We start from the raw sequence: 26,330 nt of genomic DNA, 5'->3' as shown, positions 1-26,330 counted from the left end.
TTTTGCCTGAAAGTAAATCATCATTTCGGACAGCCAATAGGTACATAGGAGGGTGATTCTTATCCATCCAATTGGAAAGCTACATGTCGACATTCTAGAATATTCCCCTAGCAGTGATTAGATGGAATGTCTTCGGCTCTTTCTGGACTTCTTGAGGCTTCCTAGAGTTTGCCAACGAGCCATCCTTACAATTATGAAATCAGGTGTTTTTGAGAATCACAACTGAATAGGTATCAGTAGAATAATGTTAACAGTAGATACTCAGACACAACAATGTGATTATGAATTATCTTGTGAGGCAGTGACTCATTGAAGACAATAGTGGACGGTGGCACAATTTCGTGGAATGGTTGAAGTTAGACATTATTACCGCTGGATACGGACTCAGTGGTCTAGAGGTTAGGCGTACAAGTGCGAGACCAAAGATCCTGGTTTCCATTCCTTTGTGCGGGAGCGTGGATGCACACTGCTGATGTGTTCCATATTAGTATGAAACGGCCGTTCCGTGCTTCCTGGTTTCTCATGGTGGTCTAGCTTAAATCGACTCATGAATCCAACTATTAACTTATCTAACAGTTAGTAAACTGTACATCTTGAAAAGAAATATAAGACATGGAATAATTAGTGAAGCTTGCATTTCTGATACCTATAATAAAGTTACAAAAACTGAAAAAACTACTGAAAAATAGGAGTCATTTAAACATATATTACATTGAAGGACAACATTCCGGTAGTCTTCACAAGGTCTACAAGTAATTTGATTACCGCAATTACAAATAAAGGAACTTCTTAGTAGTCCCATTTATTGCAGCCGCCTAATTGTCACGTCTTCTCTAACATCCTCTGTGAACCGATTGTACATGAGCATCAGGTACTGAAATAGGCGCCGTGACCTTGAAATACCTCAGACGTTTCTGATTGGCTCGTCCATAAATTATAGACTCGCTGTTTTTTTTTAATCTAATGTCATTAACAATAAAATATAGTTATATCACGAACAACAACTAGAAAGTTAACATCACTTTGATATGGTATAGTTTAAGCGTTAATAACTTTATAGACCCTTTCCATGTATTGATCCTACCTCATCTAGATTTTTCTTGATTCACTAACTACTGTACTAATCAATTGTCGTAGTCACTTTAAGAGATGAACATTCGACGAAATACCCAAAATTAGAAGATAAGTAATGCTTTCCATTAAAATGACTGAATAGGAGACTTTTCTACAGTGTTTATATACTTAAATATTGAAATATGAGCCGAAAATACCACAGTTTTACACTAAGTGTATTACAGATATTTGAAAAATTATAGTAAAATTCTAATTAGTAGTTTATTATCTATGTAGCAGGGAAATAACAATGTGTAACTCTAGTTTAGTGAATTATGAGATGGTGGAGAAGATTTTTAACTCAGGTAGATGATTTTGATGGAGTTTTGTTCCCTCAGCACAAACGTCTACCCGAAGTTTATGCTCACAGAAAAAAACTCTATCAAAATTAGTGAATTATATAAATAGTATGATCGCCTGAAATTATGAGAGTCCAGAGTTTAATGTTCGATGAGTTTGAGTGTGAACACAGTTGATCAATGTAAGTAAAGAAACGTTTAAGTCATGATCAATCTTAGAAAATTGAACCATATTAGATCACCTTGCCAAGTGAGACACGTTCACCTTCAGGTGAAAGCATAGCCAATATATCATTTGTATAAACAGGTTCATCTAAAAAGAAAAAAAACGATTAAAAGTTGGATCGAATTTAAAAATACACTAACTAGAATAACAGTAGGTTGTTTACAATCATATATGTTAGTTAAACTATCCAAAATAAACATTAACAATCTTGAAAAGAATCAAGGTCTAAGTCAGATTGGTGAGACTTTAATGTATGGACGACCTTTGAGTGACGCTAAAGTAACCTTGAGAATGTCCATCATCATCATCAAGAAGGTACAAGTATTTATAAACAATTGTCTACGCAAGATACTCAATATCCGTAAACCGAATATCATCAGCAACAGTCTATTGTGGGAGAGAACAAACCAACTTCCAGTTGAAGAGGAAATTAGGAAAAGGCGTTGGAAGTGGATAGGACACATATTGAGGAAATCATCAAACTGCGTCACGAGACAAGTGCTAACTTGGAATTTTGAAGGGAACAAGAAAAGTGAAAGACCAAGGAGTACACTGCGTCGGGAATTGGAAGCAGATGTGGAAAGGATGAATATCAATTAGAAAGAACTGGAAAGCATTGCCCAGGACAGAGTTTGATGGAGGATACTGGTGATTGACCTATGCTCCTCAACGAATGGTAACATGCCTAAGTAAATAAATATGTTCTGACCAATTCTGAACGAAGTTCATACTTGATACACAGAATATTATCTTGAATAAACATCGTAGTTGTATAAAATCACTATTATAAGGAACAAAATATCATAGCAAAAATAAAATGAATTCTATACTGAGCACTTATTTGATAATCGGAAGGGGTTTTTTGTGAATATTTTAGTAATTTTATAGTTGAAATCATCAGTCAATTGAAGCTAGACCACCATGAAAAACCTGGAAGCACTGAATGTCCGTTTCGTCTTATTGTGAGGCTCCTCAGTAGTGCGTATCCACAATCCCGCCTCACGAGATTCGAACCTAGGATCTACCATTTTCAAAATCTACCAAGACTTAACTCATGAATATAAAACTTTTTCGATGTATATTTTTAAATAACATGGTAACCAGTGATACCTATCATCTCAACTCAATTCAATATTCAATATTACAATGGTTATTTTAACAAAAAAGAAAAATTAAAAAAAGAGAATAAAATAAAAATAAAAATAATATTATTACGATAATATAATAAGAAGACGAAGATTATTCGGACTATGTGATAAGATATCAGCGCTACACATTTCGACTAATCTAATCACACCTAATATGCTTGTTCAGAACATTTATATCTAAAAATAGAAGGAAACGTGAGCTGGGTTTAGACCGTCGTGAGATAGGTTAGTTTTGCACCACTAATGAGTACATCAATAAAGTACAATCTGACTGTTGCTATGCTAATCCTGTTTAGTACGAGAGGAATCGTAGGTTCAGATAATTAGTATATGTGCCAAGCCAATGGTACGAAGCTACCATTTGAAATAAGGGGGTGGGGTGGGGTAATATGAAACTAATTAGAAACCTAATCACTATGGTTACTCTTCATCTTCTTCTTATTACATTATTATCATAATAATATCAAAAGGGGACTAATTACTTTCATAATAATTACCTTTATTCATTGAATCTGATGTTAAACCAAATTCTAACTTGGTAATAGCATCAAAACATTTTCTTAAATGTGGTTGTACCGCTAATGGATTACGTGTTTGTGCTAATATTTCTAATAATTCATCATTAGATAAAAAGTAAAAACGTGAAAATATTGAACGTTTTGATTCTAAATAAGCTTCTAAACATTTTTGTATTTGATCTAATAATTGATTATTATTACGTAATGTATCATATAAACCAGGTTGAGTTGTAGCACGCATAGCTAATGGTACTTTTTGTATTTTACGCATTATATCTTTATATGATTTATCAACTGATATAAAACTTTTTGATTCACTAGGTAATTGACGTTGTATATCTGGTGCTGAAAATATACTTTCTAAATAAAGCCAATTTCTTTGACATTGCATCCATTCATCCTTTAAGAAAGAAAGAAAATTTTTTAAAATTGATCAATAATTTAGAAGGGTGTTTTGTAGAGATTTCAGTATTTTTCATAGTTGAAATCATGAGTTAATTGAAGCTAGACCATTATGGAAGACCTGGAAGCACTGCTTTAAGGCCGTTTCATCCTATTATGGGACTCCTCAACAGTGTGCATCCATGATCTCACATTCGCGAGATTCGAACTCAGGACCTACCAGTCTCGCGCCAGAGCATTTAACCGAAAGATCACTAGTGACTGACTTCAAGGAATGTTTCCTTGAGTTCTGTGAGAAGCAGTAACCAGTGAAGTTCAACCAAGTCTGTTGTAGAGATATCAACTCACTGAAGACAATTGGTGAACGGTTGCTCAAAATCGTGGATTGGTTAAAGTTAGACATTAACACCGTTGGATGCCGGCCGGCTCAGTGGTCTGTCGGTTAAGTGCTCTGGTGCGAGACTGGTGGATCCTGAGTTTGAATCTCGCTCGCGAGGCGGGATCGCGGATGCGCACTGCTGAAGAGTCCCATAATAGGACGAAACGGCTGTCCAGTGCTTTCAGGTTTTCCATGGTGGTCTAGCTTCAATTGACTCATAATTTCAAATATAGTCAATAATTATCAGTATAGAATTGTTGATATTATGAATTAATCTAAGATAACTGTCAAAAATCTGGAAGCACTAAACAACTATTTCGTTTCAGTATATAGCTACTCAGCAGCATGCACTAATGACCAGGACTGGAAATAAAAGCCCTGACCTTCAGTCTCGCATGTAAATATTTAACCTTTATAACACTGAGCAGGATCAAGCAATGTCATGGATTAATTGAAGTTAGACTAGTACATCATCGGGTTTCAGTTTAGCTATCTAAAGTTTAGATGTTTACATACGAGACCGAAGGTCCTTGGCCCTGTTCCTTGTTGTGGGATCGTGGATGCATATTGCTGAATAGTCTCGTGCTAGGACAAGACGGTCGTTCATTGCTCCCACGTTTTCAATGGTTATATAATATGAGTCGCTTAGTGATCTCAATAAAAATTATTAAATAGAACTTGTACAATATACTAGACAGTAAGACCTATAATTCTTTGTAGCTAACGTCTTCAATCATACGAAAAAACTATCATGCAAAGCGTGGATATGAATACATAATGAAGATCTTCATTTATTAGATTCTTGTGAATTATTGTTGGGTTTCAGTGTCACTACGCTGAAACGTCACTTGATCCTACTATGAAAATAAATAACTTAGCATGCTGACCTATGTGGTAGGTAACTACTGGAAATATACTTTATGATTATTTTAGAAGTTATATGTGATGGAACTTATTTCTTTAAGCTTCCTTACAAACAAATTTAATAATTTGACTTTCCTAGTGATCAGTGTAACCTTTGAGTACACCATCCAACACATCACAATTTGGATGGTAAGTAAGTGGAAATCCAAAAAGTATTAGATATCTGTATTGTTTTAGTATGGAACTTTTCATTGGTGGGCATTCATGACCCAGACGGAAGTCAAACTCAGGACTTTTGGGACTCGTGACAATCATTTAACTTCAAGATTATGGAGTTGGTATTTGATAGTTTATATTTCGAGCTTCACTCAATTCATAGTATTACACAACTTTGATCAACTGTCATTGATGACATCTGTCTCATTCCTAACTTGCTTGAATTCCTCTGATCACAACTTCTCACTAGATTCCAGGGAATGACCTCTCGAGTTACTTCTATCGTGATGTTAAATTAGTTAGTTTTGTTGCACATAAATACTGAAGAAACACCAGCGGGCGTCGATGATATTTTAGTCTTCTAAGCTTAATCAGCCTAGCAGCCTCCTTCTTTTCTGCCTATACACTAAAAAAAATACTGTATTCTATTCTACACCAGTCGTTAATTTACTATATTTAATTGATAATAGACTAAGCGACTACGAAATATTCGAGTCCTACGACTTGTATCCCTATTCTATTGTACCAAATTCATTTTAAACATAATACGTTCCATAAATAAGTAACTGAGGACTGAGTTACCAAGGTTCTTCCAAATAATTCTAGCATAGTTTGCCATTCATCAACACGATTTTTTATTGGACCAACATGACGTGATGAAGCAATTGTTGATATATTAATGTTAGAATCATCCCATAATTGTTGTATTTCATCAGTTCCACCAATAATAAAAACATCTTTACTATCTTTATATGGTAGAACAATGAATTCAGTTGATTTCCATGATTCTTCAACCTTGAATAAATTGAATGAATGATAGCACAAGTGACTTAGTTAAACAATATCATATGATCATAAGCAATAAACGAATCTGACGCAAGTGTGCAATACATCAGGACTTACTTACTTACTTACGCCTGTTACTCCCAATGGAGCATAGGCCGCCGACCAGCATAATACATCAAGACAATGAGATCAAATTATCAAAAGAGATAACAGAGTAGGCCGGTTAATACTAATACTAGTGACAGTAATTAGATTGAACAAAGGATATATGATTAGAAACGAGAAAAAACAAATTCTTGCAAGGCAATTTTTAACGCCGCTTATGTTAATATCACAGTAAATATAGAAAAAGTGGTAACCTCTGATCCTATCTTACGGAATATTGTCGCATATATATTATTCAGTAACTAGATTATCATATTTCTAAACTCCCCTAATTGTAAGCTTTTATTCTCTATCATTCATAGCTTGATTGTGTGTAAAGTGAAATTCCTAATTTGAAGATTGCTACAGTCTGATTATTCATTAACGCTTTAAATATAGCAATAGAAGGTTCAATTGATTCTGTCTTCTTTTACTGAATTCAATAGGGTGAAAGTAGGACTCGAATCTAGGTAAATAAATCTTTAGATTACCTTATGACTGTTAAAGATTAGTCGTTGTCGATTAAAGTGAGTAAAATGTTTAACCTTAAGACTATGGTCTGTAAGCGAAAAAGTATACTCAAAGTGGAAATTATAATTCGAATTTTGAATGGCAGACGTTTTCTGTCTATAGATTAAGATGTGCATAAGGACCACAACGACTGAGAAAAGCGAAAGATGAACATGTTTAATGGTCAACTTCTTAACATCTCTTCCTAGTGTCAAACAATCTTCTACTCATGATCTTTTGACAGCATAGGTTTGGAAGTAGATTAAATTAATGTCCACTTAGGAAGATTACAGCGAAATCTATTGTTTTCTATCAGTCTCTTGTAAGTTTTAATTAGATGTTAATTAGTCGAATTATTTTCAGTATTTTTCTGAATTTAGAAAACTATTTGAAGGTTTTCCCAACAATAAAAAGAGGAGAGTAGCCGAAGTATTTAACATAGTGCTTAATCACTGAGGCAGCATCCAACAGTGTTAATATCTAACTTCAACCAATCCATGTTTCTAGTTATTTTTAAACTCTTCAAACGTTTATAATGTTCATCTTGTAATGTTTGTTTGAATCTTTCCATTGATGTTTAAAACTGTAATTGATCAATCTCGGAGTGAATATCAACTCTGGTATCCGGATACATCCAACTGACGAGTCCCATATGGGACGAAACGCGCGTCCTAGATTCCACTGCTAGTCACCACTCATCTTTGCTTATATTGTTTATGATTTTCCTTAGATGAGTGTAGCCAACTCTATTAAGGACATCAAAGAGTTTGAGATTTTCAATAATAATCATTCTGCTTCTACTATGGTTAATGAAGTATCGAAATGATTCTTCTCTTTTAACATTTATAATCATTTCAATAATCAATATAAACTGTTGTATCCCGTGGAGAATAATGAATGATAACTTTGAGAACTATTTATGGACCCATATGGTACATATATTTCCTATTGTATAATTGCTAAGTAACTAAACTATTCATATTCATGTTCCTCTTATTATAAGCTTTATTTTGACCCTTGGACTATTATTGTACGATTTACTATTCTTGAGTTATACACAGTCTACTGAATACTGTTCCCCCTATTCACAGCCACATTTGACCAAATCTTGTACATGTGTTATTTTCTATTTTATGGTACCACGTGGTCTGTTTAGTTGGTATATAAACCCAGTATGTTTGAGAATAATGATTCATATTGCAGAGGCTGTTATTGACGTTCTGGACTTGAATAGTTGGGTTAGGCAGAAAGCAGGACCGACGAGTACTCTAGGCTGCTCATACGGATATTGTGTATCATTGGATCCGATCAATAAATCACTGCTCGCTCTCTGATTGGATGGTCATATAACGTTTATATATCAAACAGGGAACGTAAACTCACCCACATGATATAACATAAACATATATTGTACTTACCTTTTTAAGTAACATTTCTAAACTTGATTCAGAACTAGCTTGACCTGAAATTTCCTGAATTTGTTCAGCTTTGTTAAATGCTTTCAATTCATTTAAATAGCCTAAACTTAAAGGTGTTTCCAATTCAGACATTTGAAAACCGATTAATTCTTCTAATACTTTCCAATGACGTGGTTTTAATGATGGATTACGTAAATCCATAATAGTAGTTAACTTTAAATAAATAAAAAACAAACAATTTGATGATGATTTTTATTTATTTATTTAAACACATAAATATTGGTACAAGGAAGCACCAGATATATATGGGCACACAAATCTTATTTGATTTGTGTGAGGGCTGTGATACTGCCCAATTGCGCAAACTGAAGCACGTGGTTTCCTTAGGGAGCCACACCCAGAGCCTTTGACCTAAAGATCTGATCCACAAGGCAGTGGAGCATCTTGAGGAGATGCAGTCTCATGGTAGCCGGTGATCAACGATTGATTGGAACCCATGTGCACCAGTGGTTTGGAATCAGGGTTTTTCAACTCCCCTAGGTGGAATCACAGTGTCCACTAATCCGGTTAAAGCGCCAGACATACGCTTTTCGTCCTCTCAATTTCGTAAACGACAGTAATGCCACGACAAGGCAATGAGTAGGATTTCCCTGGTAGATGCTATGTACGCGTGACCATGTGAGAGCATTTGGAGAGGGGGCCCTCCTCGCTCTCGACCTTACCACGGCATTTGGGGGCAGATAATTATAAATATTTGTAAAACAATGGTCACATACACCGGACATACGATGAACAAGTATTTTCCATTGTAATTTCAAGGTAAAGAAATACGTTGTGTAGTATACAGATAAACACTTCACCACAAAACTCAGAACATGGATTATTTTGCATAGTAGTTCTTTGAAAAAATCAGTTAGACAAAGCTACAATTAGTATTTTCTAAGAATGCCGAATAATACCCAGAAGGTAAGTCCAACTAACTAGACTAATGGATATAATTTGTATGTATCCTCTCAACTACTTTTAAACTTGGACAATTTTTTAACGGTGGACAAATAAATCAGGAAACATTCAATACTAATGTACAATGGTTTTTGTACATGAACGACGGAATATGTAGACAATATCATTATTTCACACTCCAGCATTTATAGCATACCTCTCAGTTTAAAGAAATGGACAGTAATATTTAGTCGCAAATTTTGAGCATACTGACATTCCATAACAAAGAGTATCAGAATTCCTGATTGAAGTGATTTTCACCATCAATTGTTAACATCTGCCAATAAGTGCCATAATAAGATAACTTACTAATGAACCCTCTGGATTAAGACAGTCAGTTAGTCAGTCAGCCACAACGTAGAACTTTGTACGTATGTACATCAGCTCGAGTTACCATACCACATTAACATAGAGATTCAGTTGTCGATTCAAATCCCATAGTAGTAGTAAAAATAGTAAGAGTATAAGCAGTAATCGGAAAGATTAGGGGTTGAAGATGTTATTCAAGAAGTATAATACGGTGAAATAAATTGGGAAAGAGAAAAAGATAGAGACATGAAGAATTGAGAAGATTAGAATTTGCAGAACACAAAGAGTGGATGCACCTTCGCCATTGCAAAAGATTTTGAGCCATGTCATTCAGGGTCTCTAACCATAGATTGCTATTATCTCGCGAATCCCAACCAGGTAGTCTACACCTCCCAGCATGGCTCAGTCTACTTGTCAGTGACTTCATGGATTTATGCCATGTTTTGGTCTTGCCGCCCCTAACTTTCTTCCAACCTACTCCTACACCATAAAACATTGCACGTTGAGGCAGACAGTGGTTGAGCATACGTAACAGGTAGCTTACCAAACACAGATTTTTACATTGATTTATCACTGAACATTAATTGATATTATATGTGTCTAGTTCTTAGAGTTGGTTGAATGTAATCCATCAATTATCAATTTAACTAATTATATAAGTGATTCGATAGTGTCAATTGCATCTTCCTGCCTAAAATAAAATACATTGTAAAGTTTGGTCATTTAGAATTGTCAAGGAACTGATATAGTTGTTTTGATACTAAGGATCAGATAATAGGATATTCATATACACAGAAACCCATATATGTATTCATATGTATGAATTAAACCTACTTTCACTCTCATATCATCTACTTACTAACGAATCCCATGGATTAAGACATGTAGCTTATCAAACTAAAATATTTACACTGATTCATTACTGAATACTAATTGATATTGTAGGGCCAGTGAAATGTCACTGAACCCCAGCTAAATTATCTGGCAGTCGGGTCACTAAATATCGAACAGATCATCGATTCCCTTCAAGATCAAGGACAATCAATGCGCATCAGTTAATTATACGCCATGGACTTGCCCATGCGGCAGTGGTTCTACTTTCGTTTGTATCTACTTTAACTAATATATTCTTGTAATAACGTCCTTTATGTTGTACAGTCTTCGGAGCATCCATGGTCCCTTGATACGTCGATGAGGCAATCTACGTAAAGTGCTGATCGCGAGGTGTGACTTTGAATTTAGCTTACACCGTTCCCGTCTAACTCGAGTAGGCCTCCAATCATTCGACATAGATCATCAACGTTGATGGTCTACAATATTATATTGGTCTAGTTCTTAGAGTTGGTTGAATGTAATCCATCAATTATCAATTTAACTACTGATATAAGTGATTCGATAGTGTCAATTGCAGCTTACGACTGTGTAGATTTTGGTTACTTAGAATTGTAGGAGAACTGATATAGTTGTTTTGATACTAAGAATCAGATAATAGGATATTCATATACACAGAAACCCATATATATGTATGAATTGAACCTACTTTCACTCTCATATCATCTACTTTCTCTTTTAATAATGGTACTACAGTATTTGGTGGTAAACCTTTTTCCATTATTGATACTGATTTTACATATTTCATAGTTATATTTGTTAAATCTTCTGTATTTAATTTGAAAAAATCAGCTATCATCCATTCTTTAATCGTTTCATCCCATTCATCAAGTGAATTCCATAATAAATATTTTAATTTCATTTCATTCACTATAGCTTCTAATTCTTCAAAACGTGGTGATTCCGACTTGAAATGAGAAATATAGAGAAAAAAGAGAGAAGAATAAGTAACGTTACGTAGTTGATTCCTATGTTTATTCAGTGAAGAACTTCGAGTTTAGCTACCGCCTCAATGTACTGATCAGGCTTATACATTACGATGATCCTATCTAAATTACATTGATTGAAGCACTAGTTACTAGAGGTTCTACCATGTTAGGATGTTTGATTGGAAAGTTATGAATTTAAGAGCAGCAAACTTGAGATCTGAGAGTGAAGTCACAGAGATGACTGTAAGGTCTCTCCCTCAAAAAACCAGTACCTGTAGAGACTCTGTATCTACATAATAAGAGAAAGGAGCTAGAAAACATTGATTGATCTCCAACTTCATGATTATCCATCATAAGCTTTAAAATCTGAAAAACACTGGGATTCTTTATTAGAAAATTCTCATAAAAATACTATGTAAGACCTGGCTCCAACAGTCAATCTATGAATTCTTTCTAGATCTTTTTAGGAGTAATAAAATGAAACGATTATAATTGTCACTATGTTCACAGTCCAAATTGCCATATTAATGAAATTCTAATTTGAATACAGAAGTAAAGCTCAAAAAAGAAAATGAAGTTGAAAGTATAAACCAACATTAGAAAGTAATGTGATGTGGGTTACTTATATCTACATAAGTAGTATGTGATCACCGTCAGGCATAGAATGTATTCCAGCAGAAGATGGATAACGAAAGAACGGAAACAAAACGCAATTGGTATGAAAATGCATTAACAATAAAATCAGAGACGATCGACTGGTATTTGCAGAAGGAATGATCAAGATTGAGACAATGGATTGATAGTTTCCAAATTAACTATTTACTGTATGGCTGTCAGATTTTACTGAGATAGTCTGTAAGTTTCGTGTCAAATACAATCGATTGTCTCCAATCGTCTTCTTGTTCACTACAGTAAGACATCGAATAAATACATTTGATCAACTCAGGTAATGTTATCAAAGGTATCCTGTAACTTCTTAAAGTCATTACATAAATCTTGATTAGGAATATTACATCTGATAATCACATTAACCAACAGTTGATGGATTCACTTAGTATTATTTGTTTGTATCTTCCCATCGATGTTTAGGACTGCAACTGGTCAGTCTCTTATTGACCATATATGCATACTCTGCGTTTGAAACGAAAGGTACTGAGTTCGAGTCCCAGAGTGAACATCAACTCTGAGATGCAGGTACATCCAGCTGACGGGTCTCAAATAGGACGAAACGCGCGTGAAACTGGATTCCACTGCTAGCCACTATCCATCTTTGCTTACAACAGTTAATGATTATATAAAATTGAAACCTACAATCATTGTTTTTAGGTTTCATTACCATGGTTTAACTTGATAACTTTGAATAAATTGAGCATTACGTAGATTGTTATAAGTAAAAATAATAACAATATCTCCATGAGTAGAAAAATTAGATTTTCTGATGTTTCGTCACTCAATGTAAACCACTTCTTCAGAATAAATAAATAATCAAATCAAAATTAATCCAGATTTAAATAGTACAAGCAAACTACTCAAGAAAATTATGTGCGGTCAATCAGAGAACAGGTCTGAACAAGTCAATGTGATATCATTTCGATCGAGGTGATTTATAAGTGTCATGGATGTAAATTTAAATTCATTTAGTGTTGTTTGTTTGAATCTTCCCATCGATGTGTTAGGACTGCAACTGGTCAGTCTCTAATTGGCATATGTACATACTGTGCGTATTGCCTCGATATAGCCTTAATTCACAAGCATGGTAAGCAGAGATGGATGGTGGCTAGCAGTGGAATTTAAACTTCACCCCATCACACAAGCAAGTGGCTATCAGGACTCAGTGGCCGAGTGGATAACGCGATGGCGTTTGAAGCGAGGGTGCTGGGTTCGAGTCCCAGAGTGAACATCAACTCTGAGATGCAGGTACATCCAGCTGACAAGTCCCAAATAGGACGAAACGCGCGTCCTGGATTCCACTGCTAGCCACTATCCATCTCTGCTTACCATGGATGTAAATTTGTTTGTATGTGTGCATGGTTAGAGATGAAAAAAGATGTGACCATTGTGGTGAGGAAGGATAGACGTTAATTTGTATGTACGATAATAGTGTGAATTGTGAATAATATCAGACACGGTAGCTTGAATAGATAATTCAAGTCAGATGTATAGTGAGGCCTTCTATGCTATTGAGAGTAGTAGGATTAAGCAATATATGGAAAGCTTCAGCTATTCTCCCTTCTTTGTAGTCGGAAAAATTAATTTGTAATATTTAGATGTTTTTGAAATCCATTTGGTACTTACTTACGCCTGTCACCCCTCTCGGAGAAGCATAGGCCGCCCACCAGCATTCTCCATCCAACTCTGTACTGGTCAATCCTTTCCAGTTGCTATTAATCCTTTACAAATCTGCTTCTATTTCCAGGCGTAATTTGTTCTTTGGCCCTCCTATTTTCTGCTTCCCTTCCGGATTTCAAGTTAGGGCTTGCCTCGCGATCCAATTTGGTGATTTCTTTCATGTATGTCCTATCCACTTCCAACGTCATTTCCTAATTTCCTCTTCAACTGGAAGTTCGTTTGTCCTCTCCCAAATAAGGCTTTTGCTGATAGTATCCAGCCGATGAATGTTAAGTATTTTGCATAGACAACGGTTTATAAATACTTGTACCTTCCTGAAGATGGTTGTAGTAGTTCTCCACGTTTCAGCTCCGTACTAAAGAACTAACTGTCTTGACGTTCGTATCGAAGATTCTCACTATGAATTAGTTGACAGTTGTTTTGAGTTCCATATGTTCTTCGATTGAAGAAATGCTGCCCTTGCTTTGCCAATCCTCGCCTTTACATCTGCATCAGATCATCCTTGTTTATCAATGAGGCTTCCCAGGTACTTGAATGTTTCCATCTCTTCCAGAGTTTCGCCACCAAGTGTGACTGGGTCAGTGTTCTCCGTGTTGTATTTGATAGTCTTGCTTTTTCTTTTGTATATGTTGAGGCTTATTGATGCAGAGGCTGCTGCTACATTTGCTGTCTTCGTCTTTAAATCGATTTGGTAGTTTTTGGAAATAACGTAAACTGCTATTGCCGATTTAATTTTAAGTCTATCCAGTTCTACAGGATTATTAGGTGGTTTCTTTGTGTGCCGAATGTGTTCTTTGACTCGAGTCAAGATTTCATTAGATGACTCTACAATATATAGCATGCATTACAATCGACACATCCTAATTTGTACGCATAATTCTGTGTTGACATAAATGGGATTTTTTCTTTTAAGCAAACTAAAGTATTTCGAATTATGTTCATTGTTTTGTAATATACTTTAATTTTGGGTTGTTTTAAAGTTCTTTGAAGTTCTTCTGTTTGTAGTGTCGGTCGATATGTTAAGCCCGTATACTTTATTCTAGCTTGTGGAGAAGCCAATTTACCTATCCATCTTGAGTTATGTTTTGACCTTGTTAATTATTCACTTATTAACCCTAGCTATTTTTATATGAGCATATATGTGTGTACACTTCCTATTCTATTCATCACATGTCTATAACTTATTCTTATCTCACCATAAACATCGATTAACGCTTGGTAAAAGTGAGTTGCCTTACCCCCCCCCCATCTCCAATGTGCGTCGTTTTTGCTTCGCTCGCTAAAATTTGCTTATGTACTTATAGCCTTTTGGCCTGCGTTATTTGACAATGAACTGTAGCTGCCGCTTCTCTTTGCCTTCTGATTTTATGCACCGTTAAGATTTCTATTATAACGGTTATCCAGGTGAACGATTAAAGAAGCATGGCACTACAGAATATTGTACCATGGCGGTACTGCAGTTTTATCATACCTAACTTGTTCAGACCCGGTTTTTTTTAATTGATCATATAATATTCTTGTGCTGTTCCTTTGTACTGTTTAAACTTTGATTAATTTTGATTTAGTTATTTATTTACTCTGAAGAAGTAACTTACACTGAATCACGAAACATCATTCAATAAATAACTTCAATAAAAACAAACTAGAACTTGAACAATAATGTCAACAAACTCATCAATTACTAACCTTTATAAGTTTTGGAAAACGTTTGAGTAAATACTTCTAAAATATATATTTACAAAATACTTTAATGTCAAATATATTTATTAGAATGTGGATAGAGGAAAACAAAAGTACACAGTCAATACATTTCACTTACCACAAATGATGAAGCTTTGACACCAGCTCGTGCAAGTATTTGATCCTAGAATTGTAGAAAGTATAAGGTGTTCAGTTATCAAGCAATTATAGTTAGTCAGCTACAACGTAGGACCAGGCACATTTATGCATCGGTCCAAGTTGCCATACCTCGTTGGCACAACAAGATCAACACCGGATTCATAGAAGTAGTTAATTTAGTGGTGGTAGTATATAAAAGATAGGCTGTATATAAGGATATAGTATAGGAAGGAAGAAAGTTATGAAGCAATTTTAATCTCAAGATTTAAGGGAAGATAAAGAGTGTATAAATCTACGCCATTGTGATCGATTCTGAACCATGTCACCTAGAGTCTCCAACCATTGGTTAAGATAGTCACGCGGACCCCAACCAAGTAGTCTGCATCTACCTACATGGCTCAGACTGGAAGTTAGTGACTTCAAGTACTGATGCCATGTTTTGGTTTGGCCGCCCCTAACTCTCTTCCAACCATTGCCATTACTAGTCAGCATAGCGCGTCGTTGTAATCGGTGTTTAGGCATACAGAGTCAAATGCTTTCAAGCCAGGTCCTAAGCAATTATAAATGATGTAAATATGAAAATAAATGTCCTCCTTTTGAATTCTATGCTTTAAAATGTGACTTTCTACACTTACCAGTATCGATTCACATCTATTTATATTTATCTAAACTTTTTAAACTTATATTACATCAAATCAATACTACTGTAGTGTGTGCTACTGATAATGACACATATAAGTAGTATGTAACACCAATTGGAAGTGGAATATCTGTCAGTAGAAGATTGAATGGAAGAGAAATAACAAAAATCTTCTAGTTTATCCGAGATCATGTCATGAATATGTTATTTTCATAGTCCACAAAACGAAGTACCTAGAATGGTAATTCATATTGACTCTGTGAACTGTACATTCTATGATAAAAATATCATCTTTTAACCAATGAATATATTTACAGCATTCAGTGTTTATTGAAGAGGGCTTTCAACTCAGTGTCTTGTTGTGCTAAAGAGGTATGGCAACTCGGACCCATGCATATATGTGCCTGGGCCTACGTTGCAGCTGACTGACTGAAATTTAAGCACTATGAAAGCCAACAACTTCAAATGTTGAATTCATGAGTCGATGTAGGCTAGAGCACTATTGAAAACCTGGAAGTACTAGAAGGCCGTTTCATCCTAGTTTAAGACTTCTCTGCAGTGCACATCCACGATCCCCCCTGTGGGACTCTAGCTTACATTGATTCATGAATTCAACTTCAAATGTGACCCATTATATGTGTACTGTTATGTACAAATCCATGTCGTCGACCAAATTTCCAAAGCTGTTCAATCTTCAGAATTTGTATGAATAATAGCCATATTCAGACGCTTCGATGTATTGATAACCATATTTCATACTGAATATTATGCATCGAATGTTAGTCATAAAATGATTACAATAGATGAAAAAGTATATAACGTTTTGTTATACATAATGAATTATTGGAAAAAGTGAAATCTTAAGTTATTGAACGATAAATCATGGAATGATCTACGTTAAACAACCGTTGAAAACCTGGAAACATTGGATGTCTGTTTTGTTCAAGAATGAGATTTCTCATTCGTGTTCATCCACCATATCACATCCTGGAATATAGTACAGAATCTTCATTCTCACTCGCGAAAGCTTAACTTCTAGACTACTGAGACAGCATACAACGAAGTCCCATACTACAATGGGACGGCCATCCGATGCTTCAAGGTTTTTAATGATCTAGCTAAGATTAGATGGTAATTTAGAACAGAAAATAATACAATCTCCCCAAATTCTGTATACCATGATAATAATAATCATGTAGTCATTATCGACTAGCTTCAAGATATAAATCCTGGAGTTCAAGTATGAATTATTGACTAGTGGAGTTCATTCCGTGTTGGATGTGAAACAGTTATCCTCTACAGTCAGTAAATGAAAGGTTGAACGATATCGTGGATTGATCAAAGCTAGACATTAACACGGTTGGATCACAGCTCAGTAGTTTATATGTTAAACGTTTGTAAGCAAGACCTTAAATCTCGGACTCGATTCCTGAGCGCAGGATCATAGATGCTTACTGCTGAGAAGCCTCATACTACAATATAACAGCAGTTCATTACTTTCAAGTTTTCAATGGCTGTCTAATTTAGATCGGTTCATAATCTCAATGGAACTCGATAGTCCTTACAACTCTATACTGACAGTATTGTAGTAGAAGTCTATTTGGCAAATTTTTGTGTATTTTGCTTTTAGAAATATACTATTAGAAAAATAGTGTTAACATCATTAATGTAACAAAAAAAACTTTGATGATAACGTTAAATACTACTTATTAAAATGCTATACATAATCGAATGCTTATTAACTTACTTCAATTGATGTACCCGTTAAAGCTTGTGCAAGGTCCTAAAAAAAAAATAAAACAGATTGTTCAGTTAATAAAAATATAATTTATGACATCATTAATAAAAGATGATAGTATGGTGTGGGCTACTTATATCCACATAAGTAGTATGTGACGATGATTGAGCATGGAATGTATTTCAGTAGAAGATCGATAAGGAGAGAACGGCAACAGAACGAAATCGGTATGAAAATGTATGAACAATAATAATCGGAGACTATGAACTGATATTTGCGGAAGGAATAGTCAAGATTGAGACAATTGATAGTTTGCAAATTAACTGTTTACCGTATGGTTGTCAGATTTTAGTGTGATAGTTTGTAATTTTCGTGTCGAATACATTCAAATTTCCTCACCTGTATTCTGTTCATTACAATAGTAGCCAATTCATTAGAATAAATACTATTAACTGATCTCTAAGATTCAACTCAATCATTAATATTAGTAGTCAGTTTATTTGAAGTCCATAACCACCGAGAATAATAACTATTCAATAATGAAGGGATGTACTGGATTGTGTTCATTTCTCATATCATTTTACTAAAAATATTTATAGGAAACATATTACCATTTTATTATTACCATGGTAGCTAACTGTTCATGAATAATCATGATAAGATTTGTATGTATTGATTTTGGATAATCGAGAAACCTTGGCTTATGTTTAGTTCTAGTTGTTAGGGACCAGAAAGTTATTTATTCAGTCTCTCGAGAACTGATTATTATTATTATTGCGTTCATAAACAGTTGTTTAAGCAAAATACTCAACATTCACTGACCGGATACTATCAGCAAAAGCCTTCTGTGGGAGAGGACAAACCAGCTTCCAGCTGACGAAGAAATTAGGAAAAGGCGTTGGAAGTGGATGAGACATATATTAAGGAAATCAACAAACTGCATCACGAAGCAATCCCCAACTTGGAATCCAGAAGGGAAGCAGAAAAGAGAAAGGCCAAAGAACACATTACTCCGGGAAATAGAAGCAGATTTGAAAAAGATGAATGTTAACTGGAAAGAACTGGAAAGGATTGCCCAGGACAGGGTTGGATGGAGAATGCTGGTGTGTGGCCTATGCTCCTTTACGAGGGGTAACAGGCGTAAGTAAGTAAGTAATTATTGCGTTATTTAAACTAACAGTTTTCAATGTTAGAATCAGAAATGTCACGATTGAGTTGTTCAAAATACTGCTGATCAATTTGCTTATCACATTCAATCACTTGAGATTAAACAGACTACACGTAATATTGAACATTTAGACTGTTAATCATCAGACATGATTGTTCCTTCATTTCCATACCGATCACCCTCTGTTCTCATTCTCTTCACTTTGATTTTCTCAAGCTTCTGCCACCAGCCATTCCATTTCCGATTGGTGATACATACTATTTATATCTGTCAACATCAGCAGCACATACCACACTCATATCCGCCAATATATGCAGCATACACCACAGTAGTATTCTCATTTTTAACTTACTAACTACTCTAAGCTAGATCAATACTGAAAACCTTGAAGCATTGGGTGGTTATTCCGTTTCAGTATGGGACTCTGTTGTATGCTCTCTCAGTAGTTTAGAAGTTAGACGTATGTGAGTGAGACCGGAGATTCTGAACTCCATTACAGGATGTGATATCGTCGATGCAAACTAATGAGAAGTCCTGTTCTGGAATTAAACGACCATCCATTGTTTCCAGTTTTTCAATGCTGATTTAGCTAAGATTAATTCATGATTTAAAACTACTGGTTTCGAATCAGGGTTTTTCAACTACCCTATGTGGACTCTCCGTATTCACCAACCTGGTTAACTAGCTAGATGTTCGTTTTTCGTCCTCTCAATCTCGTAAACAACACCTCCGGTGGCGCGAGAAGGCAGTGAGCTGGACTTTCCTGGCAGGGGTTGTATGCACGTGGCTATATGAGAGCATTTTGAGAGGTTGAGCTGACTCTTCCCTTCCTCGGGCGTATCAGGGTATTTGGAGGCTCTTAAGTCCAACCCATAAGTGGACTATCGCAGTGAAATAGTATATAAGTTTATATGCAATAATATGTATATAGGATGAAAGAAATTGAATAATGGGGTAACTGGGTTAGACTGATTTACTAGTGAATGTTTGAGAATTACTCACATTGATTAGATGCGTTCACTTACTTTAAATTTTCGATGATACATTTTATAGGTTGTAGCTCTGTTTTGTAACTCATCTGTTATTATCTTTAATCTAGATAATTCAGAACGAATAGTTTCACGTTCTGCTGTAACATCTAAAAGTATCGGGTTCTGTGAACAAGTACATACATAAAAAACAAAAAAAAATATAATTCATGTTTAAAAGATCTAATCAGTTAGTATCATATTTAGTAAATATTGTACTTAGAATAATGGCAGAATATAATCAATCAATTGTGATTACATCTCAGTCCTAAAGGAGGTCGACCGCGGCCCGAATAGCTCAGTGGTAACGTCTCTGACTGTGAAGCTGAGTGACACGGGATTGAATCCGTCAGGGAGCACCAGTTCCCTCAAGATTACAGGTACACCTTGCTGACCAGTGCCAAGTAGCACGAAACCCGGGTCCAGGGTTTCCTGTTGACCACCTCCAACCACCATCTTATCTCAACATAGTGCACGTAATGTCGAGCCACATTGCAACTTGATCGATAGCATTCGATCAGCACTAAGAAGGACTTGACACGCATGACATTGATCACCACCTAGTGATCAATCGATTGTGATAATCTAACAAATAATCAAAGGAACTCTCAGAACACTGGACAGCTATAAAGTATTTTTTTCTGGATGTATTCAGATAATTGAATGTAATGGTTCACTTTGAGACTTTCATTAAGACCTTTAGAATCTATCAAGAGTATGGTACCTTTTATAATGATAGTTAACTTTATTTAGTTCCTATAGGAGTTCAGGCTCTTGATTGCGATGAATTAACCGTAAAAACACCAATAAACTGGGATCAAATAACTCATTTACCGAAGGACAGCAGTATTAGTTATAAACTAATATGTTTAAACTTATATGGAAATAATGTTAGGACAGTTGAATAAACTAATAGTCGAATTAAAAAGAGATAAAGTTTTTCTTTCAAATCTACGACGATTATACACATGGGTAGTATATTGAAGGGTATCAGTATAAGATGTACCATATATGTTTAAAGTATGTTTAACCTATATGGTTGTTTATGCAACTTTCAATTAAAGCTGTGAATAACTAGATATTGATAGAAATCGAATCACCACATACCGATTCTGTGTTAAAGTAAAAATCCAGAGTCTAATTTACAAATGTAACAGTTCTCAGAGTTTTGATATTTTGAAGCTATGGGATAAAGATGAGCCAATAGATAATAAAATGCTCTTGAGGCGGGGTCGTAGATGCGCACTGCTGAGAAGTCCCACAATAGGACGAAACGGCCGTCCAGTACTTCCAGGTTTTTCATGGTGTTTTAGCTTCAATTGACTCATGATTTCAACTATAACAAATTGAAATGTTTACTCTAATCGATATCCATCTATTGATCAGTCAATATCAGATTAGAATCTTAGATTACTATAATTCAGTCTAAGTTACCACAACCCTAGCCACCATATCGATAGAGGAAACAATAAAAATGACAAGCTGAGAAATATGAATAGCGTTAACTACAAAATAACTCCGAAACCGAAAAGTAAACTTCAAGAGAAATAAATCCGATTAGGAAGTTATAATTGAGATTAAACTCAAGATTTAAAGTAATATAGAGAATGAATGCTACTGAAACTAATCTCGTGCTACGCTGACCTATTTTTCCAATCTCTGTTTACGATTACTGTGGAAGTATGGACCGAAAATTCTCCACCTAGAGACAGGCTTCAGGCCATTAATTAATGACTTCATAGACTTTAAGACAAATCATGAATTTATGTCTTGATATACTTGTATCTAGTTTTCAAGAAATCAACATCTATGTTAGTCAATATTTCATATTGTCGTGATCAACAGTAATAGTTGTGCGAGAAGGTTACCTCAAAATAATTAAATCAAATTAGTCATTATTTTATTCCCATAGTTCAGTATTAACAATCAACATCGTAAAAATTGACTTGGTATTGTTTGATTGATTGTCCGATTGCTGTTTACGACTGCGATTGATCAGTTTCTTATTGGTATTTGTTCATACTATACGCATTGCCTCGATGTTGCCTTAATTCACAAGCATTGTAAGCGAAGATGGATAGTGACTAAAAGTGGAATCCAGTTTTACGCGCGTTTCGTCCTATCTGGGACTCGTCAGCTGGATGAACTTTCATCACAGAGTTGGTGTTCACTCTGTGACTCGAACCCAGTACCATTCGCTTCAAACACCATCGCTTTATCCGCTCAGCTACTGAGTCCTGATAGCCATAGTACTGTTAGCTCTATCGAGGGAATACGCAAGGTATACGCATATACCAATAAGAAACTCATCAATTGCAGTCCTAAACATCAATGGAAAGATTTAAGTAAACAACACCAAGTGAATTTAAACTTGACCCCCTTTCATAAGCAAGCGGCTATTCGGATCATTAGTTAAGTGGATAGCACGTTGGCATCGGAAGCGGTCCATACGGTGTTGTATTCGTGAAGTCATCATCACCTGTGAGATGCAGGTACATCCAGCTGACGAGTCCCAGATAGGACGAAACGCGCGTCTTGGATTCCACTACTAGCCACCTATCCATCTTTGCTTACAATCAACATCTTAGTTTACGATTTTTTAATATCGGTATTGGGAGGTATTGTGAAATTCAAGTAAATTAATAAATTATAAAAATCCAAGGAATGTAAATTCATGCTATCTATCTATATAATTGCGTTACATAACAACTCAAAAAATTGTCACTTATGGTTGATTTCAATCTTGAATAATCCTTAATTCATCTTTCTATTGTTTGTTTGAATCTTCCTAATGATATTTAAGACTACAATTGATCAGTCTTAGAGTGAACATCAACTCTGGGATGTACGTACATCCAGATGACGAGTCCCAAATAGAACGAAACCCAAGTCCTAGATTTCACTGCTAACCACCGTCCATCTTTAAATAATTCTGTATTTTGAAACTTTCTCCATCTTACTAGTTCAAACTATCTCTTTAATGAGTAACGAACAGTAAGGGTATTGAACAGAAACTAGATACTGTGATCTAAAATTACACGATTCAATGTATAGATTACTACTTTATGAATGCAATGATAAGTAGAATTACTTACATTCACAGCTTGTTTTACTTCTTTAATATCATGAATTAATTCATTGACATCTTTTTCCAAAGAACCAAAAAATTTATCAACACATACATCACGATCACCAAGTGCTCTATCCATAGCATTTTTAGCTCGATCAATAGATGGTATAAGAGTCTTAAAGATGAAAGAGAATATTCAACATTATTTATATATAATTAACATACCATGTAACTGGATTCATCATGAAACATGAGGACTCAAAAAAACATCTTCACTTGTTTAGATCTTGAATTTCTCCAATCAAAGACTAGAAGAAATGATTGCAGTGATTATAAATGCCTATGTGTATGCCTATGGGTATACACTTACACATTACTTACTTACTTTACTTTGTAAGTAATGTGTAAGTGTATACCCATAGAAATTCATCGTGAAGTACGCTGAAATGAATGAACACGTCTGGTACTGAACAGTTCACAAGAAAACCTCCTTCTTATATCTTGACTTTGAAGAAAGTAGAACCATTGGATAAACCAGTCATAGAATTAACGGCATGAAATGACATGCACAGTAAAACAAACAAATATCGTCGAGTACTCTTTTTACAGTTTCTCCAATCCGACTTTTCAATTTGCTTATACATTCCAAGAGCATATACATTGAAAGAACAGAGAGGGAGGGGTACATTTTTGTATTTGTAAGTATGCCCTAAACAATTTGAGATTAAAATATCCCACAGCCTTAAACAGTTCACTTGCTCGACATTAAACTGGCAATTGAGAATCATAAACCTTCGGGTTTTTTTCCTATATTTTTTATGATTCGTCAATATGGGATCATGAATAAGAACTCATTCCTTCTAGAATTCAGATAAACAATGTAAGTATTTTTCAACGGAAGAAATGAACCTAATATATTAGAATATTGTCAAATCTTTATTTTTATTATCAGAAAGGGTTTTGTGGAGATTTAATATTTTCATAGCTGAAATCATGAGTCAATTGAAGCTAGACTACCATGGAAAACCTGGAAGCACTGGACGGCCGTTTGACTCACGCTTTCAACTATGAAAATACTAAATCTCCACAAAACCCCTTCTGATAATAATAATAATAATCATATGCTCACTAGTGACCGACTTCGAGAGGTAAATCCAGGAGTTCTAGTGAGAAGCAGTAGCCAGTGGAGTTCAAACCACGTCTGTTGTGAGATATCAACTCACTGAAGACAATTGGTGAACGGTTGCTCAACTTCGTCGATCAGTTGAAGTTAGACATTAACACCGTTGGATGCCGTCTCAGTGATCTATTAGTTAAGTGCTCTGCCGTGAGACTGGTAGGTCCTAGGTTCGAATCTCGCTCGCGAGGCGGGATCGTGGATGCGCACTGTTGAGGAGTCCCATTATAGGGCGAAAAAGCCTTAAAGCAGTGCTTCCAGGTTTTCCATGATGGTCTAGCTTCTATTGACTCACTCTTTCAACTATGAAAATCTTTATTTAATGACAATATGAACATACTTGATAGATTGCATAATCTTCTGGTGGTACTGGAATAATGAATGATTCAACCATTTCATATAGTTCTTTAATAACTTCAGCTTCTTTTTCAATTGGTTCAATCTAAAATTAAATAAATAAATTTTTTGAGAAGTTCAATTGTAAAGAAAAAATGAAATTTACAGTTGAACAGACATAGCAATAAAAATGTAGATAGATTGATATACAAATTACTTATTAACGCCTGTTAACCCTCATGAAGTAGCATAGGCCGCCCACGAGCATACTCGATCCAACAATATTCTGAGCAATCCTTTTCAGTTCTTCCCAGTTGTTATTCATGCTTTTCATGTCTGCTCCCAACATTTGACGCAGCGTATTCTTTTGGTTTTCTCTTTTCCTCTTCCCTTTAAAATTCCAAGTTAGCACTTATCTCGTGATGCAGTTTGATGATTTCCTCAATGAATGTCCCATCCATTTCCACTGTCTCTTCCTAATTTCCCCTTCAACTGGAATTTGGTTTGTTCTCTCCCACAGTAGGTTATACCGATAATATTCGGTTAATGAACATTGAGTATCTTGAGTAGACAATTGTTTATAAATACTTTTCCTGTTTTGATGATGGTTATAGTAGTTCTTCATGTTTCAGCTTCATACAGTAGAACTGTCTTGACGCTCGTATTGAAGATTGCGACTTTGATATTGGTTGACAATTGTTTTGAGTTCTATATGTTCTTCAACTGTAGGAATGTTGTTGTTGCTTTGCCAATCTTTGCCTTTACGTCTGCACCGGATCCTCTCCGTTCATTGATAATGCTACACAGGTGTGTGAATGTTTCTACCTCTCCCAGAGTTTATCCATCAAGTGTGATTAAGTTGATATTCTCCATGTTGTATTTGAGGATCTTACTTTTTCGCTTGAGCATGTTGAAACCTAATGATGCAGAGACTGCCGCTACACTAGTTTTCTTCATGTGCATTAGTTGACGTGTGCGTCATAGAAAGGCCAAGTGAAATCAAATAACACTCAGTATGAGATTAAAGCAGTTTAAACATATTTAGAAAACGACAAGTTTATTATGCAATGTTTAATATAAATTATGTAATTAGATTATAGATCTTAGAGTATAACTCAAATGTAGAATAATTCTTGAAGTAGATTTTATTTATAAATGAAATGACACAATAACTTTAAAATTAATGTGAATGATTATACACTATGTCCTTATGCAATTGTACACTTAACGTACAGTATTGTATTTATTAAACAATTGTCTACTCAAGATAGTAAATGTCCGTTGACTGGATACCATCAGCAACTGTGGGAGAGTCAGTCTTGAGTGCTGTTAAAGGTATGAGGGCAGTTATCACTTCCCGGTTGCCCATACCGTAGAAGGGTTCTTCTAGAGGTATCTACAAAGGAAATTGGATTAGAAGTGGTCTTATTGATCTGAGAGCTTGACCGCTGTGCCCAAGGGACAACTGCCTGAGTTTGGTCACACATGACATTTTTGTGGATAATTTTTTTGTTAGCTCTGTACTTGTTGAGATCTTACCGCCAGAGACGGATATCCGTGGGATAAGGTGAGGTGTACATTTTTAGGCTCGACCTTTTCTAACCCTACACCTCCTTGTGGGAAGGCAGCATCGATGTTATGCTGGTTGTCTGAAGGAAACACCTTCCTGCCATCACACCTCTATACAGTCAGCAGTACGACTTCGTCTTCGGACCTTGGGTTCACCGCTATTAGTCTCACTGCTCTTCAACCGACCTGTCTAGCATGGTAAGACCTTGAGGAACAATCGTTCCAGCCAATATAGCTCTATTGGTTCATCACGATAGGCAAT

The 26,330-nt window shown here is 35.4% G+C and overlaps 1 protein-coding gene and 1 non-coding gene across 2 annotated transcripts in view; both read right to left on the bottom strand.

Moving 5' to 3' along the window:
• The window catches only part of Smp_130810 (hypothetical protein), a gene marked incomplete at both ends in the record, with an annotated part of 126,151 nt that overhangs the window by 67,835 nt on the left and 31,986 nt on the right, over positions 1-26,330 (bottom strand). Inside the window, 8 exon segments of the mRNA XM_018788974.1 lie at positions 1,655-1,725; positions 3,284-3,704; positions 5,748-5,960; positions 8,024-8,236; positions 10,875-11,132; positions 19,914-20,042; positions 23,012-23,161; positions 24,504-24,605. Of these exon segments, the coding sequence (XP_018654464.1) occupies positions 1,655-1,725; positions 3,284-3,704; positions 5,748-5,960; positions 8,024-8,236; positions 10,875-11,132; positions 19,914-20,042; positions 23,012-23,161; positions 24,504-24,605 (1,557 nt within the window).
• Positions 22,083-22,149, bottom strand: Smp_tRNA_02240_Gln_TTG.1.1. Its single transcript has one exon. It is a non-coding gene (tRNA).

Source organism: Schistosoma mansoni, chromosome W (assembly GCF_000237925.1).
Source record: "Schistosoma mansoni strain Puerto Rico chromosome W, complete genome".
Classification (NCBI taxonomy): domain Eukaryota; kingdom Metazoa; phylum Platyhelminthes; class Trematoda; order Strigeidida; family Schistosomatidae; genus Schistosoma; species Schistosoma mansoni.
Note: the sequence above shows the minus strand (reverse complement) of the source record. Positions and strands in the feature narration are given on the sequence as shown.